The sequence below is a fragment of the Capsicum annuum genome, chromosome 6, assembly GCF_002878395.1.
Source record: "Capsicum annuum cultivar UCD-10X-F1 chromosome 6, UCD10Xv1.1, whole genome shotgun sequence".
Classification (NCBI taxonomy): Eukaryota; Viridiplantae; Streptophyta; class Magnoliopsida; order Solanales; family Solanaceae; genus Capsicum; species Capsicum annuum.
In genome coordinates, this window is record NC_061116.1 from 226334540 (window position 1) to 226359337 (window position 24798).

The window sequence follows — 24798 nt, forward strand, 5'->3', positions numbered from 1 at the left end:
ATTTTTATTTTTAAAAGCCAAAAATATATAACAATCTCTTTCTCCATTCCGCGCCCCCCCCCCCCCCCCCCCCCCCGCCCTCCTTTCTCCGCTTTCAGCCCCACCCCTACCTCACCCTTCCAGCCCTCCAAACCCCGTTCTTTCTCCCTTCCAGACCCCCACCCCCACCCTCTTCTTTCTTATTCAAAGACAAAAATACTTTCATTAAGTTAAAATTAATTTTTTCAAATTGTCTTGTTAACAAAAAAATTCAAAAGTAAAAATCAAAAGAAATCTCATTAATGATAAGTGATTCAAAAACAAAATCATCAATTTAATTTTTATCTAAATTTCGAGGGAGTTGGATTGAAGGTTGAGATGGTGATCAATAGAGAAAATCATTTAAAAGTGTTTTCATATTTGTTCTTGGGTGGTGTTAATGGAGAAAGTGAAAAAAGTTAAAGGAAAGTGTTGTTCTTGGGTGGTGGTATTAATGGATGAAAGTGAAAAAAATTAAAGAAAATGTTGTTCTTATGTGGTGTTGTTAATGGAGGAAAGTAAAAAAAAATTAAGAAAAGTGTTGTTCTTGAGTGGTGTTGTTAATGAAGGAATGTGAAAAAAAATTAAGGTTGCTAATGGAGGTTTGAATGTTGTTGCTGATGATGATTTGAAGAAGAAAAAAGAAAAAAATGACCATTTTTAATTTTAATTTTTTTTATTTTTTATTATATTTTAAATATAAGATTACTGAAATTAATTTTTTTTAATAAATAAACGTGCCCCTTTTTTAAAAAAAATGTCACGTCAGCTTTAGGGGTCAAACAAATACACTTTAAAGATGTTAAGGGGGTAAATAAACGAAAGTTTAGTTTAAGTGCTACGGTAAATAAACAAAAGTTTAGTTTAAGTGCTACAGTAAATTTGAAGGACAAATTCAGGAAAGAAAAGATGTCTTTTCTCTTATTTTAATTTGGACATAGGGGAATGTATGTGATGCTTCAGTTTCCCTTTTGGCATGAAGTATTTCAACGGAGAATGTGAAATAAAAAACACAATTTCTGAATGCTATAATTAAACACATGTAAATGTGAAGAACTTACCCTTATCGGTGAATATGTTATTGTTTTTGTCACCTAAGCAAGTTTGTGTTCCAAAATTCTGCAAAATTCAAATTGCAAAGTTCAAAAATTTTATAACGTCGAGTTGAAAGAAAACTATTTTTTGCTCAAAATGAAAAGGAAACAAGCAAAAATTAACTCAAAAAAATGTAGTTAAAGAAAGTAAATCTTCTATAATGAATGGGGTTCACCATAAGAGATTATTTACACAAATTGAACAGTGACATGTTAGTAATTACACCAGTTATTTCAAGGCCAAAAAAAGATATCCAAATGCACATAGACAGGTGTTGTACAGTAAAAAAATCGTGATCGAAAAATAAATAATCTAAACAAGAAAAAATTATTGCAACAATCAATTTATTGATTTTAATGTGAATGTTACAATCTCTATGAATCCTTTGATTCGTCTTTTCAAATATAAATCAAGGACTTCGAGTTTGATCTTGAATTTAAACTTGATTTGCCTTTTCAAATATAAATCAAGGGATTCAAGTTTGATCTTGAATTTGAACTTGATTTGCGGATTTGATAGACTTGATCTTGACTTGTGTTTGAATTTGAACTTGTTTGCAGATTTGATAGACTTGATCTTGACTTATGTTTGAATTTAAAGGCTTCTTTTGAACTTATTCTTGAATATTGCGGTTTTAATCTTAAATCTTGTTAGAGTTGTTGGTTTCTATTCTTGAATCTTGTTAGAGTTGTTGGTTCTTATTCTGAATTATGAGACCTCTATTTATAGTTGTGGAAAGAGGAGAGTCGTGGTGAAGATGAACTTCTTTTGATCAACCAGATTCAAGTGACATGACGCCTTTCATGGGCTTTTGATTTCACTGGACCTGCTGCAACATTTTGACACGTGGCATGGTCCTATTGGCTCTTTCACTTGACTCGGTGTGCCACGTCATTCGACACATGACGCTCATTTGGGCCTTTGGAATATGACAAATTTTGGGCTTAGCAAAGTGGGTTCATTATAGCCCAAATCAATAGGCTAACCCAATAAAAAATTAGACTTTAATTAAATCTATACATGTTTAGACTTGAATAATTAAAAGGAAAAGTAAAAAATAACATTTAAAACTAAAATAATTTCACAAAACTAGCACCTAAATTCTAAACCCCCATAAACAGCCACTCGGGAAACTAATTCCAACCGAATGACCATTGTTTTGGTACTTCACAATATATATTGTGTATTTATTTTTTAAGGATTTCATGTTGAATTTTGTTTTCTTTTGTTTTTTTTATCAAGGGAGAATTCCACTTTTCTTTTGTTTTTATGTGAGCACTTGTATTAATTCTTTTTTTTTTGGGGCTCCTTTTCTTTTTTAAATATTCTACGCATTTTTATTCTTTTTAAATAATTGAGTCATTGTTTTTTTTTCCAGATTATTTTGCATTCACCAACATTATTAAAATAACATACTATTTGTTTTGTTTAGTTTTGCTTATTTATACAATAAAATAAAATACCATATACTTTTAATATAATACAATTGTTAAAGATATATATTTATAATAATGATATAGTTTCCATATATATACATACTCTATAAATAATTATAGTATTTTTATACACATTTTATATAATTTTTAACTACAATTATTATTTAGATACATATTTTATACGACTATGTAGAGTTTCTACGTGCATTTTAAAAATCTATCAATCTAGTATAAGAGAGTATAAATTGAGTATACGGACACTGAAGTGTATCAGTGTAATATAAAGTGTATTAATGTGGTATAAAAAAGTATCAATTGGGTATAGAGACTGCATGTGCTTGCATAGAATTTCCTTTCTCTTTTTTAAAAAGTGTATCAATATAATATAAAAGTGTATCAATTTGTTATAAAAGTGTATCAATTGAGTATACAGATTGCACGTGCCCAATTGGACCAAATGGCTAAAAAAGGGTATTAAATTGGGACGACTGACCTGAGTTGTCCACCTTTTCAATTATGGGCCATTTTTTAAAAAAGTGGCTATCCTATGTCCTTTTCCCAATAATTAATCCAATTATATTAATCCATAATACTTATTTGAGACTAATACATTTTAAATTTAATATAATCCGAATTTCATACGAATTTTAATTTAGTAATAAATTCCGTTGCCCACAACAGTTGTTATATGCATGAAATGCACAACTTCAAAGTGAAAAATTGGTATAAAATAATACAAAATATGAACACGTTTGGCTTCTTTAGATGCTATTAGTAGTGATTGCACAAAAGCTTCCTCGTATATGGCCAGATTTTCATGTTTCCAAGAAGAATAAAAAAAGACCCAAATTGAGTTCTGAACAACAACATAAATTACAAACGCATATATACCCAACACACTGAATTTTTATTAATTTTCTAGTACATAAATGACATATAATAATTAATTAGGAATAATATAGTAAAATCATTAAGCAAGTAGGCATGACAATCGTCGGCTGCCTGCTTAATTTATATCTTGCTCTATTTTATCTCAATTTATGTGGCACTAATATAATTTTGATAGTCAATTAAATTTTTTATGTTTACATGTCATGTTGTGTCTATTTCATCTTTTTTAAAAAATATTACTCTCACCGTTTCATAATAAATGAATTGTTGAATTTTGACACACAGGTTAAGAAAAAAACATTAAAGATATAAATTTAACATAACTTTCCATTTTTACCCCCGCCCCCCCAAAAAAAAGAAGAAGAAAAAGTTGACATTGTAGTACCTTTTCAAAAGTTAATTAATTGTCAAAATATAAGGGTAAATTTGAAAAAAAAAAAATCAATGATTCACTTATTTTGAAACACCAATAAATACCCCAACAATTTACTTATTTTAAAACGGAGGGAGTATTAATTTTTAAATGTTTAGATGACCATAATAATTAATTAGGGGTGATATAACAAAATTACGATTGAAACAACGAAGCACGCATATCTTAAATGACTCATGATAACTTATTAGAATGATATAACAAAATTACTATAAAGATAGGTGTGAAAAAATAAGCGGGCCTTGTATAAGATATCAAGTTAATTTAAAATATCCATAGTTAATTTATTTTTTATTTCTTTTATCTTTTTATTAAATATTATTAATTTTTTTAATACTTAAATAATTAATTAGGGATGAAATAGTAAAATTACGGTTGAAGCAACTGAAACAGACATGTCTAAAATGTCTATTTTACTTTTTCTATTAATTTTTTTTTAATACGTAAATGACATATAATAATTAATTAAGAGTGATATAGTAAAATCAAAGAGGAAGTAGGCACTTGACAAGATGCGAGTAGTGATTTCGGTGGATGACAAGATGCGAGTAGTGAAGTTGAGATAGTTCAAACACTTGATGAAGTGATGCACGAATCTCTCAATAAATAAAAACGGTATGAATTTAGCAATCCATTTTTCATCGAATTCATTGCAGTAAAGGGATAATTGTTTTTGCATAACTTACTCATAGTGCAAGTCATAGTTCCAACTTATTGAGGAGATGACTTTAGGTTGGAGGTTGAGGAGGATATGAACCAGTATAGAAGGTGCACATTATCTTGTTGTTCATTCATACTCGTAATTGTACTTGTCCTTCGATTTTTTTTACTATCTGATGTTTCTTGTACCTTGACTATTATATTATGTTATCGTAATATTATTCTGTTACTATTTGTTGTTTTTGTTATTATTTAATGATTTTATACTTTCATTACTAATTGTTATTTCCTGAGTCGAAGATTTACCCGAAACAATCTATTAATTATTTTACGTGACAACACTGCTATATTATTGTTGTTGCAATTATATGAAATAAATTGCATGGTTCGTCATGTAACAACAAACAAAACAAAAATGTATTTTCTTTATTATTCTATAACATTGCATTAAATTTTTATTTTTGCTAATAATGTTATTATCTGTCCAAACAATTTGAATAAATGTTTTAGCTATTACCTACGCTCCCTACAACCTTTAAATATTTATGAACTCCCACATCATTAAATTTGATGATTAAGAGATGTTACATTTATATTTTAAAAAATCTAACACTTCTTAATATAAATAAAGTCCAACCATTTGAACGTCAAAAGAAACTGTTATTTCCTTTCCTTTTGCTTCATTCTTTTTTTTGGGTGGGGTGGGGTGGGGTGGTTATATTATCTACTTATTTTTAACTAGAGATGTTTTTTCTCTTATTTGATATATAATATAGTATCCAAATTAAGGAGAAAATGACAACGATTAGTTTAAAATAGTTCTATCAAATGAGCAATTTTGGTCAAGCTCCTTGGTAAAATTAAGCACTTAAAATGTTTATATTTAACTAGTATAGGGTACGTGCGCTTGCGCATGTGTTTTACGTTAATAAAAAAAAAAAACTACCTATAAAAAGAATGACATATATAATACTATATTACATAAAAAATATTTCTAAGAGTAAATACATAATTACCTCCTGATCTTGTCCGAGATTCACAAAAAGACACCTAAACTTTAACTTCGACCTATTACCCCACGATTCTTCTTTATTTCGTTGGCCGTTGCAAACACACTATTTTGACTCTCTGCGTGTATACACGCACCACAGGCGCGTGAAAGGGCTTGAATTTGACTTTTTTAACCAATTAAAAGCTGTCACGTGTAAAATAATTTAATATATAATTTATATTTTAAAAAGAAATTATTTTTTTAAAATTATCCCCCCCCTTCTCCGCCCCCCAACCCACCCACTCTTTCTTCTTCAACTCAATTCATCATTAAAGCTTCCATTGAAGTTTTTTTTTTCTTTTTAAATCATTCATTAAAGCTCCATTTTACAATTAAATCATATCATTTAACTACCTACCATTTTTTCTCCAACACAATATCTTCTTCAACACTATTAAAGCTCTTCAACACAATGCCACCATTAAAGTTCCTCCATTGAAGTTTTTTTTGTAAAAAAAATCATATCATTAAAGCTCAATTTTTCAGTTAAATCATATTATTTAATTATTTTTAAAATTCAATTTAATCATAAAACTCTCAATTCAATCATAAAACTATTTTTTGAATTGATTTGAAAAAAATGAACGGGGAGAGAGAATGATGACGGAGTGGGAGGGAGGGTTGGGGTGCTTGGGGGAGATGTTGATGGGGTGGAGGTGTTGGACGGGGGTGGGGGTGCTGAATGGGGGTGGGGAGTGGAGGAGAGATGTTGGGGGGAGAGGGAGTGAGGTGTTAAATTAAATAAAAAGTAAAATTTTATTAAAAAAATATAAATTAAACGTATTTGACACGTGACAACACCTAATTGACGCGCGTATTTCACTTTCCTTGTTGTGACTGAGATTCAGTGAAAAATGATGTATTTGCAACGAAATAAAAAGAATCGTGGAATAATAGGTCGAATTCAAAGTTTAGGTGTCTTTTTTAAAATCTCGATCAACATCATCAGTGGAGTAATTATGTATTTACTCTATTTCTAAATATATTTTCATTAAAAGCCTGTTGAAAAAACTATTCATTTTGAATATACAACTTGATGATATTCACATAGGCACATGCTCTGTAATTGTGTTTATGTCCGTCTTATTTTTTGGTGGTGAATGTGAGCATACATTTTGTGTGCGTTTATGCAAGAAAATCTATGACATTAGTTCTCTTATTATTAAAAAAAAAATAGATATCTAATTTCTTTATATATATTTATTTTATATGATTTCTTTTCATATATTTTAAAAATTCGTAACTTTATATTTTTTGTTGATCATATATTTATTGAGTTCTTAATTATTTACACATTTAAAAATCTATAGATAAACATGGTGATAGTTATACTTTAAAGAAAAAATTAGAGCCTTAAAATTTACATGAGTTATTTAAATGGATAAAAACAATGAGGCAGACTTTTTTCAATTTGTTTTTTTCTAAATAGCTAGTCTAGTCGCGTAACTATTCATTTCTCTTGTAGGTTGAAGTTATAATAATATCGATAATTTTTGACTAATGTTCCTATATATTAGTAGTACTAAATTAGAAAAGTAAATATATATTTTATGTTTATTTTCTTTCAAAATATTGAATTCCAAAACACGAGGCTAATAATAATCTCGCTTTCAATAAGATTCAAGTCCAAGAAGAACCAATGCATAATATATTTTACAATAACAAAAAGAATTTTTCAGAATTTATTTTTATAATATTTATTCACAATTCATAAACTAAAATTTTATTCTCCATCTTTAAATAAATTTATTTCCTTTGATACGTGAGCTAATATTTCACATGAAATATTAAATGTCGAAAGTTATATATATTCTTGACATCTTGTTTTGCCCTTTCAACATACAGAAAGTGATTTACTATATTTCATTTTGTATTAGTATTCAATACTTAATACAGTATGACTTAATAAGTCAACCTTGCAACAACGAGACGCATCAGGTGCAGAAAACTACGCAAAGCACTATTATTAATAATATAATATTGTGACTACTCTCTTAAAAGAAGATATTTACAGAAGACAATGATAATCCTAATAATAATAATTAGAGTAATTGTATGCGATGCTTATTGCTTAGTACCTTCATCAAAACTTGTTATGAATAATCAATTACATGCATAACTAAGGAGTTGACCTCAAATCAATAATTAACACTCTAGCTATATTGTATAATATCATTATCTAGCTATATTGTACAATATCATCATGCTTGTACTATCGTTGTTGAATTTGTATTATGAATTTATCAAATTTGCATGAATGTATTTATTAATATAAGTTCAATATAAATTTTATTTATAATACGAGAGATCTTTAATTTCTGAATAAGTATAGTTCAGTTCATATCATTTTTTGCTAACTTGGTTAGAACACTTGTTGGGCTGACTCGTTACATCTTTTTGGCTAGATTAAAAATTGTTAGGGGCCGTTTATATGAAAAAGTTCAAACTCATCGGTGACCTCCTAAACTTGGCACGATCTTTTACTTAGACACCTTAAGTGGACGTTGTTCACTTTTGACACCTCAAGTAGCCACAAAGTGTGTCACTTTGACACTTTTTGTTGAATCAACATATTGTGTGTGTTGCACTACACTACATGCGCGTGAGGAACTCTATTTTATGATTTTTGTATTTTTTTTTTTTTACTTCTTGATCTTCCTCTTTCTTCTTTCACTAATTCAACCTTTCACCACCATTAACAACCATTGCTAAGCTTCCAACATCAGCTTTAAACCTTCTTCTTCTCCGTTCATCAACTCCACCTTCCAACGTCACCACCACCATCCACTAAACTACCACCAATTTTTTGAATTAAAAAAACATAAAAGAAAAATCACATGTCCATTTCTCCACATACGCCTCCGATGCAACAAAGCTAACTTTCCTCTTCGTCTCGTTCCCCTTATCCATAAAAAAAAGGTGGCACCATTGTATCAACCAATGATAGTGATCCGTGAAAAATCGTACCGGTAATTTTGTCGTAGTAAAATATAATCTTCTTGTTTGAATTTCTCGCAGTAAAATGTAGATCTCAATTAGCAGTTACCAGAGAATTCGACAAGTTGACAATGAGTATAGAAATTACTCACCAGAGAAAGATATGATTGTCTAACCAAATTTTTCTCACAACCACCATTAATTTTATTATTCACCTCTACAATTTTTGTACCACAAATAAATTAAATATCACCATCAAACTTACCTTTACCCAATTGAGGAGTGGGGAAGTGGGGAGGGGAGGGGGAAGGACAGGAGAAAATAATTAAGGGGTAGGGGAGCAGCGGCGGTGGGGTGCTCGAGAAGACAATGGAGATGGGTGGGATTAAATTTATATTTTTTTAAAAAAATTATTTGAGTTAAAAATGCCAAGTGTCAATATTTGATTGGTAATTATTTTTTTAATTGAAAATAGTTTTTTAACAATTAATTTGGAGAAAAATGACAAATATCATTATATCATATGTAATACACATATGATATATTTTTGCTGATTGTGTAAAAAGTGTCAAAGTGACACACTGTGTGGCGACTTGAGGTGTTAAAAGTGAACAACGTCCACTTAAGGTGTCAAAACGAAAGATCGTGCCAAATTTAGAGGGTTGTCGATGATTTTAACCTATGAAAAAAGCAATACTTAAAAATTGAAATTGATTCAATAACTCAATCAAAAAATGACTAGGAATTGTTTCATTAGTTTATGCAATGCTTGATATTCCAAAAAAGAAAATAGCTTTATTTGTTTCTAACATTATACTTGCAAGAAGAAAATATGACGAAGGAAAAAAAGTAAATAAAGATGTGTGTTTGTGTTGAAGATAACTAAAAAGGAATATATATTGTAAAAATCAAGAAAAAAGTGAAAAGTCTTTGCAATTTTTGATTGAAAAAAACTAAAAAAAATAAAATAACTAACAATTATAATTTCTCAAAATTTCCACGGATTGTCCCTTTTTTAAGAATAATTGTTTAAAAAATAATTTTCCTGTTATCTCTTTTGCAACTTATGCATTTTGGATTACGATTTAAAGATTTTATTTGAACAGTTAAATTTAATATAAGGATATAACAATCTATGATTCACCAACAGCAGTGGTGACGCAGCAGAAAGGGGCTGTCCCAATCTACCCAGAGATCGAGAGTTCGACCCTGAGTATGGACAAACACTCTGTTGGGAGCTCTCCCCCCAAAATGGGACCCGACGTGGGGCGAATCCGGATATAATCGGACTCCTAAAAAGCATGTACCGAACACCGGGTGGTTTAAACCAAAAAATCTATGATTCTAAAACTTTACAAATATTAAATGATAATTCAATATTTTATTAATATCCAAGGAAATGGAAAAATTAATGATGGTGTCACAAATCGTATAGGTGCATGACGGATAAAATGAAGGCTTACATCTAGAGTATTGTGTGATAAGAAGGTGCCACCAAAATATAAAGGCAAATTCTATAAAACAATGGTTAGATAGCCTATGTTATATGAAGCCCAGTGCTAGCCATTCAAGAAATTTCACTGTTGAAAGATGGACGTTGCCAAAATAACGATGCTGAGGTGGAGGTGTGAGCATATTACGAGAGATAAATTAGAAATCAAGATATTAGGAACAAAGGTAGGAGTGCCTCGATTGAGGAAAAGATGCGGAAAAATAAGGCTAAGATGTAATTGAGAGAGGTTATTAGACAAAGCATGACCCAATTTTAGTTACTTGAGGACATACTTTAAATAAAAAGTTGTGGAGGACACAAATTAGAGCAGGAGACTGGTTAGATAGTTGAACATTGTATCACTTATATTTCAATACTAGTAGTTGTAGTATTACCCTTATAGTTGCTTGTCCTTTGAGTTTGATTATTACACATGGTTTCTTTTACACTTTGGTTATGACTAAAGTTTGGGACGATTTGTCTCTTTCATACTTTAATTATGAGTAATATTTAAGATGATTTGTTAGATTATCTATAGAATTTTGCCATGTTCTTCTTTATTTCATTTCATTTATTCTCTATATATATTGTTTTGAATTGCTTATTCTCAAGCTGAGGGTCTATAGTATTAGATTCTATCTTCCTCAAATTTCATTTTACGAGATTATATTGAATATGCTATTATATTTGCACAACTTCTAAAATTTATGTCAAAATCTAAAGGCAGGCATAAAAAGTGAGACATTTGCACAAAGGAGGCTATTAATCAACAAGAGAAACAATGAGGGGTCGTTTGGTAGAGTGTATAAGAACAATACAAAATATAGTGTATTAATAATGCTTGTATTAGTTATGTTTATATTAGTTATGCATGTATTTTTTTTTATACATTGTTTGGTTTGATTATAAGAAATAATACATCTTACACAATTTTTATAAAAGAAATGTTTGTTTACAAAAATACCCTTATTTGATTTTGTACATTTTTTTGCAACAAAATTCTTTTGTCATCTCAAACATAATTAGTATTGTTGAACTAGTATATAGAGGTTTCGAATTAATTGCAAGACCTTCATTTTTGTACATGAAATATTACGCCAACGATTTAACATAGTCGAAATGAAAAATGAAATATAAGACGTAAAATTAAGAAATAGTCTCAATTTTTTTAAATCTTTTTAAAGACTCTTAAAACAAATAAAAATATGTTACAATTATTTAAATCAATTATTTATTATTGTAGATTAAAATGGTGGAAAAAAATTATGAAATGCTTTGAAAAAATTTACTATTGCAAATTAAAATAGCGAGAAAAGAAATGGTGAAATATTTTGAAGAAAAATTGAGGGATATTAAAATCATCTAATAAGTTGATGCATATATTAAAAGTTTTACATTACTTATATATAAAAAATGAGTGATATTAATAACACACATTTTAATATATACGATAAAGTGTATAATTAATTAGTTATACATAGAGGTATTTGTTTGGGTTACTACTCTCCTCTCCGCTCATCTGACCTACCCTTACTCCTCTGCAGCGATCTCCCCGTGTTTTCTCTCGCTCGCTCTCTGACGCAACCAAGCTGCTGTGCGTTTCTGTTTTCCGCCATAGCCCTTTCCCTCTTATCTATAATAATAAAAATGATAATATAGTTCCACCCTAACCCTAACCCTAACCCTAACCCTAGCTGTGATTTCATCGGAGTTTATTGAATTGTAATTTAATGATTTTGCTTGCTTCCAACATATTAATTGTTATTTGTGATTTATTATATGTCAATATTATACCTTCCACAATCGCTCCTCGACTTTCTGATGCTATCTAGACTAGTCTGTGTTTTAAGCAAAAAAAAAAAAGAAAAAGAAAAGAAAAGAATTGATATATCTGAAAATCTATGATTGTATACTTAATTACCCGATTTCATATAATGCTGCTTATGATTGGCGATAGGGATATGCTACTCCGTGTTTGCTTCCCTTGGGTTTGTGTGCTGTGCCTGGATGGTTGTGAATAATTACATGTAATAATTGCTGCAACTGAAGAATAAAGCTAGTCAAGTTATGATGTAACCCATCCCAATTAGTTCCTGATTGTGAGTTGTTGTTGTTTTAGTAGTAGTTGCTGCAGGCTTCTTGCTGCCTGCAGCATGTGATCTTAATTGTTTCCTGTTGAAGAGTGAAATAGTCATATTTTTAATAGATTATTGTTGCTGAGAGTACATCCTCTCTATCTCAACAAGGTAGGTTATGGTCTGCGTACAATCTACCCTCCCCGGATCCCATTTGTGGTAATATGGTGTGTTGTTTTAGTTGTTTGCCGCTCGGCGTGGGTTCTGCTTTTACAAAATTAGTTACATATTGTTGTTTCTTGGTAATGTGGCATTTTCTTTATTGAGAATCTAATGTTGGGGTTTCTATTGCTGATATACAGTTTGTGTTTAAAAAGAGTTATCTGAGATGACTATGAACCAGATGAAGACTATTGAGTTGGAGGAAGGATGGGAGTTCATGCAGAAGGGAATCACAAAACTAAAGAAAATCTTAGAAGGGCATCCAGAATCATTCAGCTCTGAAGAGTACATGATGCTCTACACGTATCCATAACGTTTTTGTGCTTTTAAGTTCCTTTCCTTTTTTTTTTCTAATTCATATTTTCTGTTTTGAGCTTTTCATCCTTTTGGTTGGTATTCCTTTCTGACTTTTCCTTAATTTGAATAATAGCACCATCTATAACATGTGTACACAAAAGCCACCTCATGATTACTCTCAGCAGCTATACGAGAAATACAAGGAAGCTTTTCAAGAGTACATCAATTCTACAGTAAGAACCATTGTCTATAAGTTTCTCTCTGTACTAAAGTAGCCTCATGCCGCTCATAGGGTTGAAGTTTTGTTGATGGTATAAGTATACCTGATAATGTTTATCAGCTTATAATGCACTAAGTGGCTTAAATGTTGCCATGAATTCTTTTTCCACAAAATTCAGAATTTGTTATCTATATGAATGACTGTAACTGAGGTGATTTATTTAGTGTAAGTAACCCATACTTCATTCCCAACACAAACTCACATATAGAGGTATGTCGATCACTAACAGTGAAGTGGTGCAAATCATTCTAAAATACTTGTCGAGTTAGAACTGATTACTAGCATTCTCATGGTCACATATCCTATTCAAGTTTCCCATCTGTGTTTATATTCTTTTTAAGGTTCTCCCTTCTCTGAGAGAGAAGCACGATGAGTTTATGCTGATGGAGCTTGTGAAAAGATGGGCAAATCATAAACTCATGGTCAGGTGGCTTTCACGGTTCTTCCATTATCTCGATCGGTATTTTATTGCTCGAAGGTCACTCCCTGCACTTAATGAAGTTGGTCTGACGTGCTTCCGTGATTTGGTTAGTCTTAAGCATTTCTATGTGATATCCTATTGGTTATATTGTCTTGCATATCTTTAATATTTCAACCTTTTGGGAGAAATACTCTTCCTGCAGTTGTTGTGCATGATATTTACTTTTGCGATTGTTGATGATAGGTTTATCAAGAGTTGAAAAATAAAGCTAGAGATGCAGTTATAGCACTGGTAAGTGTCATGCCTTCTTCATTTGATCTAATTTTGATTCAAATTATGCACTACGAATAAAGGTCTCATTGATTGATAATCCCTTTTTATCAGATTGACCAAGAACGTGAGGGTGAGCAGATTGATAGAGCCTTATTGAAGAATGTGCTAGGTATATTCGTGGAAATTGGAATGGGGGAGATGGAGTTCTATGAAAATGACTTTGAAGATGCCATGCTTAAAGACACTGCTGCTTATTATTCTCGAAAAGCATCAAACTGGATTGTGGAGGATTCTTGTCCAGATTATATGTTGAAGGTAAAAATCCTGCCTGCAATTTTTATTTAGTGCATAAGTTGGTTGTATCCATATCCCAGAATGTATACTGATACCTTTTATTCCAAAAACAGGCAGAGGAGTGCTTGAAAAAAGAGAAAGATAGAGTTACTCATTATTTACACTCAAGCAGCGAGACAAAACTTCTGGAGGTCAGTATTGGAATGAGGCACTTCAAAATTGAAATATTAGGACTTCAAAATTATCAGTTTTGTATTTGTACAATAAGAAGAAAAAGAAGAAACTTTTCCTGAATATGAATATGAACTACGACAAGGAAAATCAATCCCTAAAAAGACAAACATTGGATTGTTTTTGTGTTATATGTTGCAGTAGTTATTTGAGCCGTTTCTAAATGGTTAATTCTGTTGGCTTCTTGGAGTTCCCATTAATTGGTCTCGGTTGCTTGGCTGCATTCCCCTTGGATGATTTCTTTGAATAAACCGTGTACTTATGAAATGGAAAAAAATCTTCTTTCCGAACCTTTCAATTTAGTTTGTTCGTAGTACTGGGAGGAGGAAGAAAGTATGCATCTGTGTATTGAGTAGCCAAGAGCATTCTGATTGAGTCGTATAATTCACAACTAAGCTTTATCAGTGAAATTTTGTGCTCTGTTTTGGTCGTTAATCTGCTTCTCTTTTGGAGTAGAATATACAGGAAATTGCAAAAAATTTCCACTTTAAGTAAGAGGTGTTTCTCCATGATTATGCATATCTGGATTTCCTTCTTCATCGTTCTTTTACTTGGATCAAATTTTCTTTATTTTGAGCCAAATGTACAAAATAGGGCTGTTGGTCCATGATGTTTTCAATTTTATTCTGAGAAACGAAAAGCAAAGTTGGTGCATATAAATTCGTTTCATGCTGTTTTTATCTGGTCATTGCTTTCTATGTCTTTACACGATATTTCTTGACCAAGTTTGTTTAGTTTTGAAACAATTTATGTTAAAAGTGCCTCTGGTTGCATCCATTTACTAGTTGAGATTAAACTTGTGCTGCAGAAAGTGCAAAATGAGTTATTGGTTGTATATACCAATCAATTGCTTGAGAAGGAGCATTCTGGATGCCGAGCGTTGCTTAGAGATGATAAGGTATTAATTCCTCTCATATTAGGTGTCTATTAGTCGGCATCTATTTGACTTCTTATTTGAAGATTCTGTTTCCCCCCTCTTTTTCATCCATTCCCTCTTTATGTCAGGTAGAGGATTTATCTAGAATGTATAGGTTATTCCACAGAATCACTAAAGGTCTGGACCCAGTGGCAAATATGTTTAAGCAGGTACAATCTTCTATGTAATTATTGAAGAGCCAAAAGGTTTTTGTTGAATTTTTGTTTAGTTGTTAATACTTTGTGATGGTACATATGTTGCAGCACGTCACCGCTGAAGGCATGGTGTTGGTGCAACAGGCTGAAGACTCGGCAAGTAACAAGGTCAGTTGGCCAAATATGTGCTTCATTTGACAATATGATTTTTGGCCCCCTTTTCTATTATGGTATTCATGCTTCTAGAACTAAAAGAGAAAAGGTATAGGTGTATGGGTAGGATAAAACAAATGAAGGTGGAGGGGACAATGCATAAAGCAACCCATCTTTGAGAATTATCAAGTGATCTAAAAAAAAGGAGTTTTGAATGGATTAAAAAGCATAATCAGAAATAGTAACAGATATGTGACGTTGTATCCAGATACGCTATCGTTTATCCTTTTGGTAGTAACTGATTGTCTGCATTTTGAAGTACTGATATTTATGTAAATCTACAGGCTGAAAGTTCTAGTGGTTCACAGGAGCAGGTGAATCTACTTATCTGAATTTTTACTTGAGTTGAATGTTTGTGGTATAGAATGGAGATGATTCAACCGTATACTATCTGTTTCTTCAGGTCTTTGTTAGGAAGGTTATTGAGCTGCATGACAAATATATGGCATATGTGACGGAAAGTTTTGCAAATAACTCTCTCTTTCACAAGGTATATTTTGCTGTTCACAATTGTGTGGTTATACGTTTTACCCGGAATAATTTGAGATATCATTTCTGATGTCTAAATTCTGAACTTGTATAGGCTTTGAAAGAGGCATTTGAGGTCTTCTGTAACAAAGTTGTTGCTGGCTGTTCTAGTGCAGAGCTCCTTGCTTCTTATTGTGATAATATCCTTAAGAAGGGTGGGAGTGAAAAACTCAGTGATGATGCTATTGAGGAGACATTGGATAAGGTAGTACTAAACCTATATCTGGCTTCATTCTCTGGCGGTCAATTGACTTTTTGGATCGGATCATAATTGTTCATATTTTATGTAGGTGGTCAAGCTTCTTGCATATATCAGTGACAAAGACCTTTTTGCTGAGTTCTACAGGTTGGAAGCTGCATCTTACTTCTTTTTGACCCAGTAACTTGTTTCTTGTTACATCTCTAACCATTCAATATGTATGCCGTCTTCATTATTTTATAGGAAGAAGCTTTCTCGTCGATTGCTTTTTGATAAAAGTGCCAATGATGACCATGAAAGGCTTATCTTAACAAAGTTAAAGCAGCAGTGTGGTGGACAGTTTACGTCAAAGATGGAGGGAATGGTGAGGAGAGTGTGTTATACTTCTAATTTTATCTTCCCCTGTTCAAAGTATCTTGTTAACACTTATGGTTTGAAATAACAAATCAGGTGACAGACTTGACGTTGGCGAAGGAAAATCAAAGCCAATTTCAGGAATATCTCAACAACAACTTGGCAGCTAATCCTGGAATTGATTTGACTGTCACAGTACTTACAACTGGCTTTTGGCCTAGTTATAAATCTTCTGATCTGAGTCTCCCTGCGGAAATGGTGAGATCTGCTTCTCTTCTGATATAATGATTCAATTTCTGCTGCTGCCTTGATCTTTTCCCTTTTGTTTTTTTATGGGTGATTTACTTCTGCTTTTGGTATCTCAGGTGAAGTGTGTAGAAGTCTTCAAGGAATTTTATCAGACGAAAACGAAACACAGGAAATTGACCTGGATTTATTCACTGGGTACATGTAATATCAATGGCAAGTTTGAATCAAAAACTATTGAACTTATTGTGGGAACTTACCAGGTGATCAATTTGTGAAATAGTTCTGCTGCTGCATCGGTGTCTGGCTACCAAATATGGTTGCTGATAATGTTATCATTTTCAGGCTGCTGCTCTATTACTGTTTAATGCTTCAGATAGATTGAGTTACTCAGATATCAAAAGTCAGTTAAATTTGGCAGACGATGACTTGATCAGATTGCTTCAGTCCCTGTCATGTGCAAAGTATAAAATTCTGACCAAGGAGCCTAGCAATAGAACTGTTTCGCCAACGGATCATTTTGAATTCAACTCCAAGTTCACTGACAGAATGAGGAGGATTAGGGTAAAGATACTGTTTAGAGCTACTTGTATTTTGCTGTGATACTTACTTTGTATATGCTCGTGGAAACTTTTTCCCAATAACTTATTTTACCATCCAGATCCCTTTGCCTCCGGTGGATGAAAGGAAAAAAGTTGTTGAGGATGTTGACAAGGACAGACGTTATGCAATTGATGCTTGTATTGTGCGTATAATGAAGAGTCGGAAGGTGCTTCCTCATCAGCAGCTCGTGTTGGAATGTGTTGAGCAATTGAGCCGCATGTTTAAGGTATGCAACGCCTTCACCATTTGGATTTCCTCGGGTTAGATCTTCCATTTGGGAAAGCGGATGTAATTTTCGCCTGCCTAAATAACCACGATATTCCTTTTGAAAATGGAGGAATGTTGTTGCTCCACGCTGGACATATCATTTTCTTCGCCTTGAAACTTTTTTCTTTTTCTTTAAAACAAGCAATCAAAGTCCTAGGGGTTGGTTTGCTGATGGAATATCTTAGACTGTCATCACTTGTTTTGCTTCTCCTAGTTCTGACTATTCAAAAAAGTAGATGGAAAAGTGATGATGACGGTTGACGGGTTACAGTATTCTTTTTTTATCCGGCTATATTTTATATTTTTTTATTTTTCCACTTTCTCGTCTTCGTCAAAATTTGAAATGAGTCGTTTCAATCCAAAATGGAGCAACCTTTGAGGGAAAGTAAGTATTAACCGCTTACCCTCCATCACAAGTGTCTGGGGAGGAAATACTGAAATTTTCGCTTTTCTCCATGACCTCTGGGATGTAGTATTAACCGCTTACCCTCCGTCGCAAGGTTCAGGGGAGGAAATACTGAAATTTTCGTTTTTCTCCATGACCTCTGGGATGTCACATGCGCGCGCACCCACATACGCGCACACACTCTTAGTTCGATGAATTTGTGATCACCTCAAAACTAAGAGGAGGTATACATATATAACTTGTAGAAAACAGTCCCTAGATATATAAAGCGTAGGATATGCAGAGTGCTGGAAATTCTGTGCTTTGATGTGTCATCCTTGTTACCCAAAATTGCCAATATAGATATCATCTTCCCTTTTCAATTGTCTTCTCTGCCTTCAAAGTAATTTTATCCTGAAAAACATTTTTAGATTGTAGTTGGGAAGATGTGTTGGCTTGTTTATTCTAATTGGTGAATTTTCTGTTATACCTATCCTAAAATAATAAACATTTATGTGTAGCCTGATTTCAAAGCAATCAAAAAGAGGATTGAGGATCTTATTACTCGGGACTACTTGGAAAGAGACAAAGAGAACCCAAACTTATTCAAGTACTTGGCCTGAGGCAACAAGCTGATACCTTGGTGATATTGACTTCTATTGGCGCTACATTGAAGCGAGTACAGCTGGATTTGATTGTTAGCTAAGGACAATAGCAGTGAATTTTTTTGATCTTGCCCGAGCTAGGCAACTTGTGCAGTTGTTAGTATATCACCACCTTTTTTCAGAAGTTGGTGGCACTTGAATTACTTGCAGTATATATTTCAGCCGTGCACTTTCTCCCCCGATATTCCTGATTGTCACTTAACCACATCTCTTTGTAAATCTTATGCTTTGGTGTTTGTCTATGTCCGTGCAATACGCTACCCCTGGTTCAGTATGGATGGACACGAATATCTTGGCCTGTTCATGTCGTGTGTAGTTTCCTGCTGAACTGAATATTATCATTTCTTCAACTTGCCGTGTGTCTAGTGTTTACCAGATGAATGTGTATCAATGCACTGTTTAAAGGATCTCTTACTCAAAGCCTCTAGTTAAAATTTGAGGCACCACTGACCAAGACTCGCACACATCTGCGTTTGTAATTTGTATATGCATTTATCTCTTGGAGCTGATTAAGATCAAGCCACCCAGGTTAACTCTCTTAGAGTTGGACCAGCTTCTCTGCCGTGGGCTCTTTATTCCATCCCGTTTTCCGTTTGAAAATGTGCGGAATCTCACATGCCCAACTAAAAGAGGGGGACCAAAGTAAAAGGAAACAAAATAGATTAGAGCATTACACGATAAAGCGTGGGTGAATTTGTTAAAATTCTACTGTCACGACAAATACCTCTTGTAATATGGTGACTTTTTTTTAGCGTAGGACTGAAATTTGTCTTGCGAACGAGGTAAAGCAAGGACAGCAGATGAGTTGTGCCGGAAAATGTACTTAAAGAGTTTGGAGAAGTAGTGGTTCCATGTGCAAATGGGATGGAACTTTCTATAGGACTCTACGTCCAAGTATATTATTACTCCATTTTCTTTGATTTCGTTTTGTTGCTGGTTAGGAAGGAGGTTATGTATCATCGAGTAAGATTATGGAAGTAAGTACCCAGGTGTGAGATCTTTAAATGTACAATTGTGTTGTCATCGCAGAATTTTGTTGAAGTGACTAATTTTCTAAGAAGTTGAAAGAGATTAATCAATCTTAGCTTTGCTGTGCCTGGACGAACTGTAGGTATGTTTTATTGTCTAATAAAAAGCGAGTCCACCAATTCCTCAAACGTATGTACTGTTTGCAGATCACAGCCATTGCCAGCTCCAAATATGAATTTGGGAAAATTAATTGGGTCATTTCAATTATTGCTCCCACAACACTCCAGTGTTGACTTGGACCACTTCATCATTCATCCCAACACACTACTATAATTAATGCTGTAATTTAACATGGTTATCACTTTTTACTAATTTATTAAAAAAAATGTTACGTCTAATTTTACTTTATTAATTACTGACTTCCCTTTTTCCTTTTAAAGGTAGTGCAGCCTATATCTAGTGACAAAAGAAAGGAGTTTGTGTGGCTCACATATTTGTTATATAGGGTTTAAAGCTTCTCATCACTTAGATGATAGTATTAGTTTTTTGGTATACACTACTACATCCCTAAGGCCACTCTGTCAAAATTACGCATGCACGCAAGCACTGGCCCAGTCTCTCGAGTCTTGGAAAGTTGAAGGTGACGAAGATGAGCACGTTGAGATGGATAATGTATGGACTTACTAGGAGAGATAGGGTTAGAAATGAGGTTATGTCGGAAGTGAGATTGCGATGGTTGGGACATGTGATGAGGAGGTGCACGGATGCTCCAGTACGAAGGTGTGAGAGACTGATTATGAATGATTTTAGGTGGGGTAGAGGTACCCCGAAGAAATATTGAAGGGGCAGGTAATTATGCCTTACGACGGACATGACCCATGATAGGAAGGTTTGGATCGAGGACGTGAATTGGGGCAGAAAGTTAATGGGTAGGAGTGCGACCATAATAGTAGGGAGGAGTGCTGACAATGTCTGTGATCTCGAATAGATAGTTTATAGTATTATTTTGTCGGTGTCTTATTTCTTTTACTATCGTGCGGAGTGTAATCTCATTTTGTTGTTTATTTGAATGTTTTTTATTTGTTATACGAAATAACCTCTCTACTTCATTTGAGGTGTAGTGGTATGGACTGCGTATACTTTGTTCTTCCAAAATCTCACTTTGTAAGAATACACTGGGTATGTTGTTGTTATTGAGAATTTAACATAAATTTAGTTTCTACCTATAAAAGCACAATTCTATTGCTATGCAAAGTGATGTTTTGTTTCTACTTTATTGATTTTCATCCATAATGAAGTTGTTTGTTTAAGAGGTGTTAGCTTTCACAACTACTCATGATTGCAAACCCTAAGAGCACTGCAAAGCATTCAAGAATTTACTCATCTCTTTTGAATAATCAAACAAAACATGCATGGTGAAAACGAAAAAGTCCCCCACTACTTTTCCACCGTAAAGTAGGGTAGTACTATACTACCTACCATTACTAAGTTTTGTGTGTGTGACATTTACTCAGTTAATCATCAGCTCACTTAAAAAATAATTACAGCAAATATTAATATCTTGAGACTTGAGAGAGAGAGAGACAGTTAGTAATTAACCCAAATAGTATATATCCTACACTACACTGATAGCATAAATATATTTTGTTGAATCGCAATCCTTTTGCATGGGTTGATGATACTTTCTCCTTACTTAAGACTCAAGAGAGAGGACCAGTCTGTTTCTTCCCTCCTCCTCCTCCTCCTCCTTATTATATTGACTTTTGATATATAAGAGGCAGGCCAGCAAATAAAGCTTAATTAGTTTAGGAGTAGATAGTCTACAACTTCAATTAATTTGTGATGGAGGGATGCTGCTAATTTGAACACTGCACTGAGAAAGGATGGGAGTTGCTGAATTGAAGACTAACATATCTGTGAAGAGCAGATCCTTTCGTCCCACTTCTACACCCCAATGGTACTTACTAGCTACTCTTAATTACTTTCTCAATCTTTACTTATCTTCCTAATCATTTTAAATTTGGATATGAGCATCACCAACATAAAGATACAAGATATATACAAAGGGTTTAACTTTAAGATTTAGTCTAGTCCTTAATTTATTCTAGTAAATCTAATATTTTGTTGAAATTTTGCTAGTTTTTCCACACACGTACTCACCTTGTTGTTGAAATATTGGTCAGTTGAATTGAACCCATTGACCAAAGGCTGCATTCAATTCCGCCATGCTGATTGTTTTCTTGTTTCAACATAGTATGGTGTTAAAGGTATGGGGACAGCTATAGCTATAGCTATTTCATTAATTTTCATCCTTAGAGGGCCCTTAGCAACTTCAGATGAGTCATATACCATGATTATTAGCTAGCTGTTACACTATGATATACACCTTACCATCACACACAGCTTTCTTCGAATATATTCAGAAAGATTGTATGCCACTTGCTACATTAAATCTTACATACAGCGTTGTAGCTTAGTTTATGTTCTGTTGACTCTTAAGCAGGGCCCGAGTTAAGGGATTCATCCAAATTATTCTGTATATACAAAGTCTACATTGTTTTTCTGATGTATATATAGCAGATGTGAATCTCCTGAAAGTTCTTCCTGTATTTACTTCTTTATATTTTATTTCACGTTAGTGAAAATTTTGGCTCCGCCTTGCTCTCAAGCTTTGGCTTGGCCTTTTGTGTGCTCCTTCAGATCTTTTACATCCTTGTGATCTGCCAGAATATAGATAACTTTCAGATTCCTAGTCCAGTCTTTTATTCTTCAGATTGTCTTCTTCTTTCTTATTAGGACATTTCATAACTTCTCTTACAACTTTTCAGTATTGATCAAATTTCCTGTGGCAGGCCGATTTCTGATGTTTCTAGTGATGTTACAATAGAAGTAGGAGCGGCCAGTTTTTCTCTTCACAAGGTATGAATAATGTAGTACCTAAATATTCTGTGCTCTTTTATCTCTGATCTATTGATCCCTTCGTAAATTACTGAACTATTCAAGCTAACTAAAGCAGTAGTCATGCCAGTGAATGGTTTAGTCTACACTCTACAGGTAGCTTAAAAATCAGTGCCAAAAGTTCCACATAATTACCTTCCTGATTAGACGAAATCAATTTGTGAGCAGAAACTAGAGCATGCCATTATCCACTTGGAGGTGTTTCTAATGTGTTTAGACTCTTTTTGCAGTTTCCTCTGGTTTCTAGAAGTGGAAGATTTAGAAAGCTGCTGCTGGATGCAAAAGATACAAAGATGTCAAGACTGAATCTTTCTGGTCTTCCTGGTGGATCCGAGGCATTTGAACTCGCTGTGAAATTTTGTTATGGCGTGAACGTTGAGATTACCATAACAAATGTTGCAATGCTAAGATGTGCGGCCAGTTTCCTGGAAATGACAGAAGACATCACCAATAAGAACCTGGAAGTACGAACCGAGGTGTTCTTAAAGGAAACAGTATTCCCAAGCATATGCAACTCAGTGTCTGTTCTCCACAGCTGTGAGAAACTACTGCCAGTATCAGAAGAAGTCAACCTTGTTAGCAGGTTAATCAATGCTATTGCAAATAATGCTTGTAAAGAGCAACTGACATCTGGTCTTTTGAGGCTGGAGCATAATTTCCCATCTAAACCTATTCAAAGCATTGATATAGAGACAACGTCGGACTGGTGGGGAAAATCACTAATTGTGCTGAATCTGGAATTGTTTCAGAGGGTTTTATCAGCATTTAAGACAAAGGGTCTGAAACAAGACATTATAAGTAGAACTTTGATTAACTATGCACAAAATTCTCTTCAGGGGTTCAATGTTAAGGATCCACATTTAGTCAAAGGAAGTTTCTCAGAGTTGGATTTACAAAAGAAACAAAGGGTCACTGTCGAAACCATTGTTGGCTTGCTGCCAACACCGTCGAGGAAAAGTACAGTTCCAATGGCCTTTCTTTCAAGTTTGTTAAAATCTGCAATAGTAGCATCAGCATCTACATCTTGCAGATGTGATCTAGAAAGGCGAATTGGTCTGCAACTACATCAGGCGATTCTCGAGGACATTCTCATACCTGGAAATGGGAATGGAAACAACCATAGCCCTTTGTATGACACTGATGCAATATTAAGAATCTTTTCCTTTTTCTTAAATTTGGACGAGGATGATGCAGAAGACAACCAACTAATAGATGAAAATGGAATGGTTTATGACTTTGACAGCCCCGGATCTCCCAAACAGAGCTCAATTCTTAAGGTTTCAAAATTACTGGACAATTATCTGGCAGAAATTGCACTAGATTCAAATCTAACACCATCAAAGTTTACAGCACTGGCAGAGTTGCTTCCAGAACATGCTCGTCTAGTTGATGATGGACTGTATCGAGCTGTGGATATTTTCCTCAAGGTAATGTGAAATTAGCTTGTTGTTCCCCCTATATACATACATGAATCAGGTTGACACGTAAAAATTTTGGGTGCAGGTTCATCCGAACATTAAGGACTGTGAACGGTATAGACTGTCCAAAACTATTGATTGGGAGAAATTATCACAAGAAGGGTGCAGTCATGCTGCACAAAACGAGCGGTTGCCAGTGCAAATGGCAGTTCAAGTGCTGTATTTCGAACAAATCAGACTGAGAAATGCAATGAATGGGGGCCAATGCCAAAACCAGTTATTCTTTGGGGGTCAGTTTCCTCATCGTTCAGGCAGTGGAGGCGGAAGCGGATGCATCTCTCCTAGAGATAATTATGCATCGGTGAGGAGAGAAAATAGAGAATTGAAGCTTGAGGTAGCAAGAATGAGAATGAGGCTTACGGATTTAGAAAAAGATCACGCATCTGTGAAACAGGGGCTAGTGAAATCACATTATCCTGCCAATAAGTTATTCAAGTCCATCACGAAGAAATTGAGCAAGCTCAGTGCGATGTTCCATTCAAAGCAGCAGGCATTAGCGGGAAAAGCAAGTTCAGAAACTCGGTTTCCTAACTTTCAAAGGAAAAGGAATCATTCAGTTTCTTGATGATGTACTACTCTCTGAGTGTACGTGTGTGTGAATTAAGAGTAGTACTGTATAGCCATTAGTCTGTTTCTTCTGTGGAATATAGAAATTTTATTTATTTGATGATACACACACAATATATATGTATTTCTCTAACATCAGTTTGGGCAATCTAAACTCAATGTCACATTTAATTTGACTATTTCTATTAC

General features: G+C 33.6%; 2 protein-coding genes across 3 annotated transcripts; both read left to right on the forward strand.

The window, feature by feature from the left end:
• The first annotated feature begins 11441 nt into the window (after positions 1–11441).
• LOC107875219 (cullin-1) lies at positions 11442–18821 on the forward strand. The gene is made up of 20 exons (XM_016721831.2): positions 11442–11607; positions 12451–12613; positions 12741–12840; positions 13229–13414; positions 13552–13599; positions 13693–13896; positions 13989–14066; positions 14915–15004; positions 15112–15192; positions 15286–15345; positions 15675–15704; positions 15794–15880; positions 15974–16123; positions 16209–16264; positions 16361–16481; positions 16568–16729; positions 16837–16980; positions 17063–17281; positions 17379–17546; positions 18494–18821. The coding sequence occupies exons 2-20, from the start codon at positions 12477–12479 to the stop codon at positions 18593–18595; spliced, it is 2223 nt and encodes a 740-aa protein (XP_016577317.2). The 5' UTR covers positions 11442–11607; positions 12451–12476; the 3' UTR covers positions 18596–18821.
• A 1917-nt stretch (positions 18822–20738) lies between these two features.
• LOC107875217 (BTB/POZ domain-containing protein At1g03010) lies at positions 20739–24798 on the forward strand. 2 transcript variants are annotated; one of them, XM_016721830.2, is made up of 5 exons: positions 20740–21563; positions 21790–21873; positions 22459–22525; positions 22795–23991; positions 24068–24798. In XM_016721830.2, exons 4-5 carry the CDS (start codon positions 22858–22860, stop codon positions 24605–24607), a joined length of 1674 nt encoding a protein of 557 aa, XP_016577316.2. In that variant the 5' UTR covers positions 20740–21563; positions 21790–21873; positions 22459–22525; positions 22795–22857; the 3' UTR covers positions 24608–24798. The 2 variants fall into 2 exon arrangements, with proteins under 2 accessions (XP_016577314.2, XP_016577316.2); XM_016721828.2 differs by lacking the exon at positions 21790–21873 and having other exon boundaries at positions 20739–21563.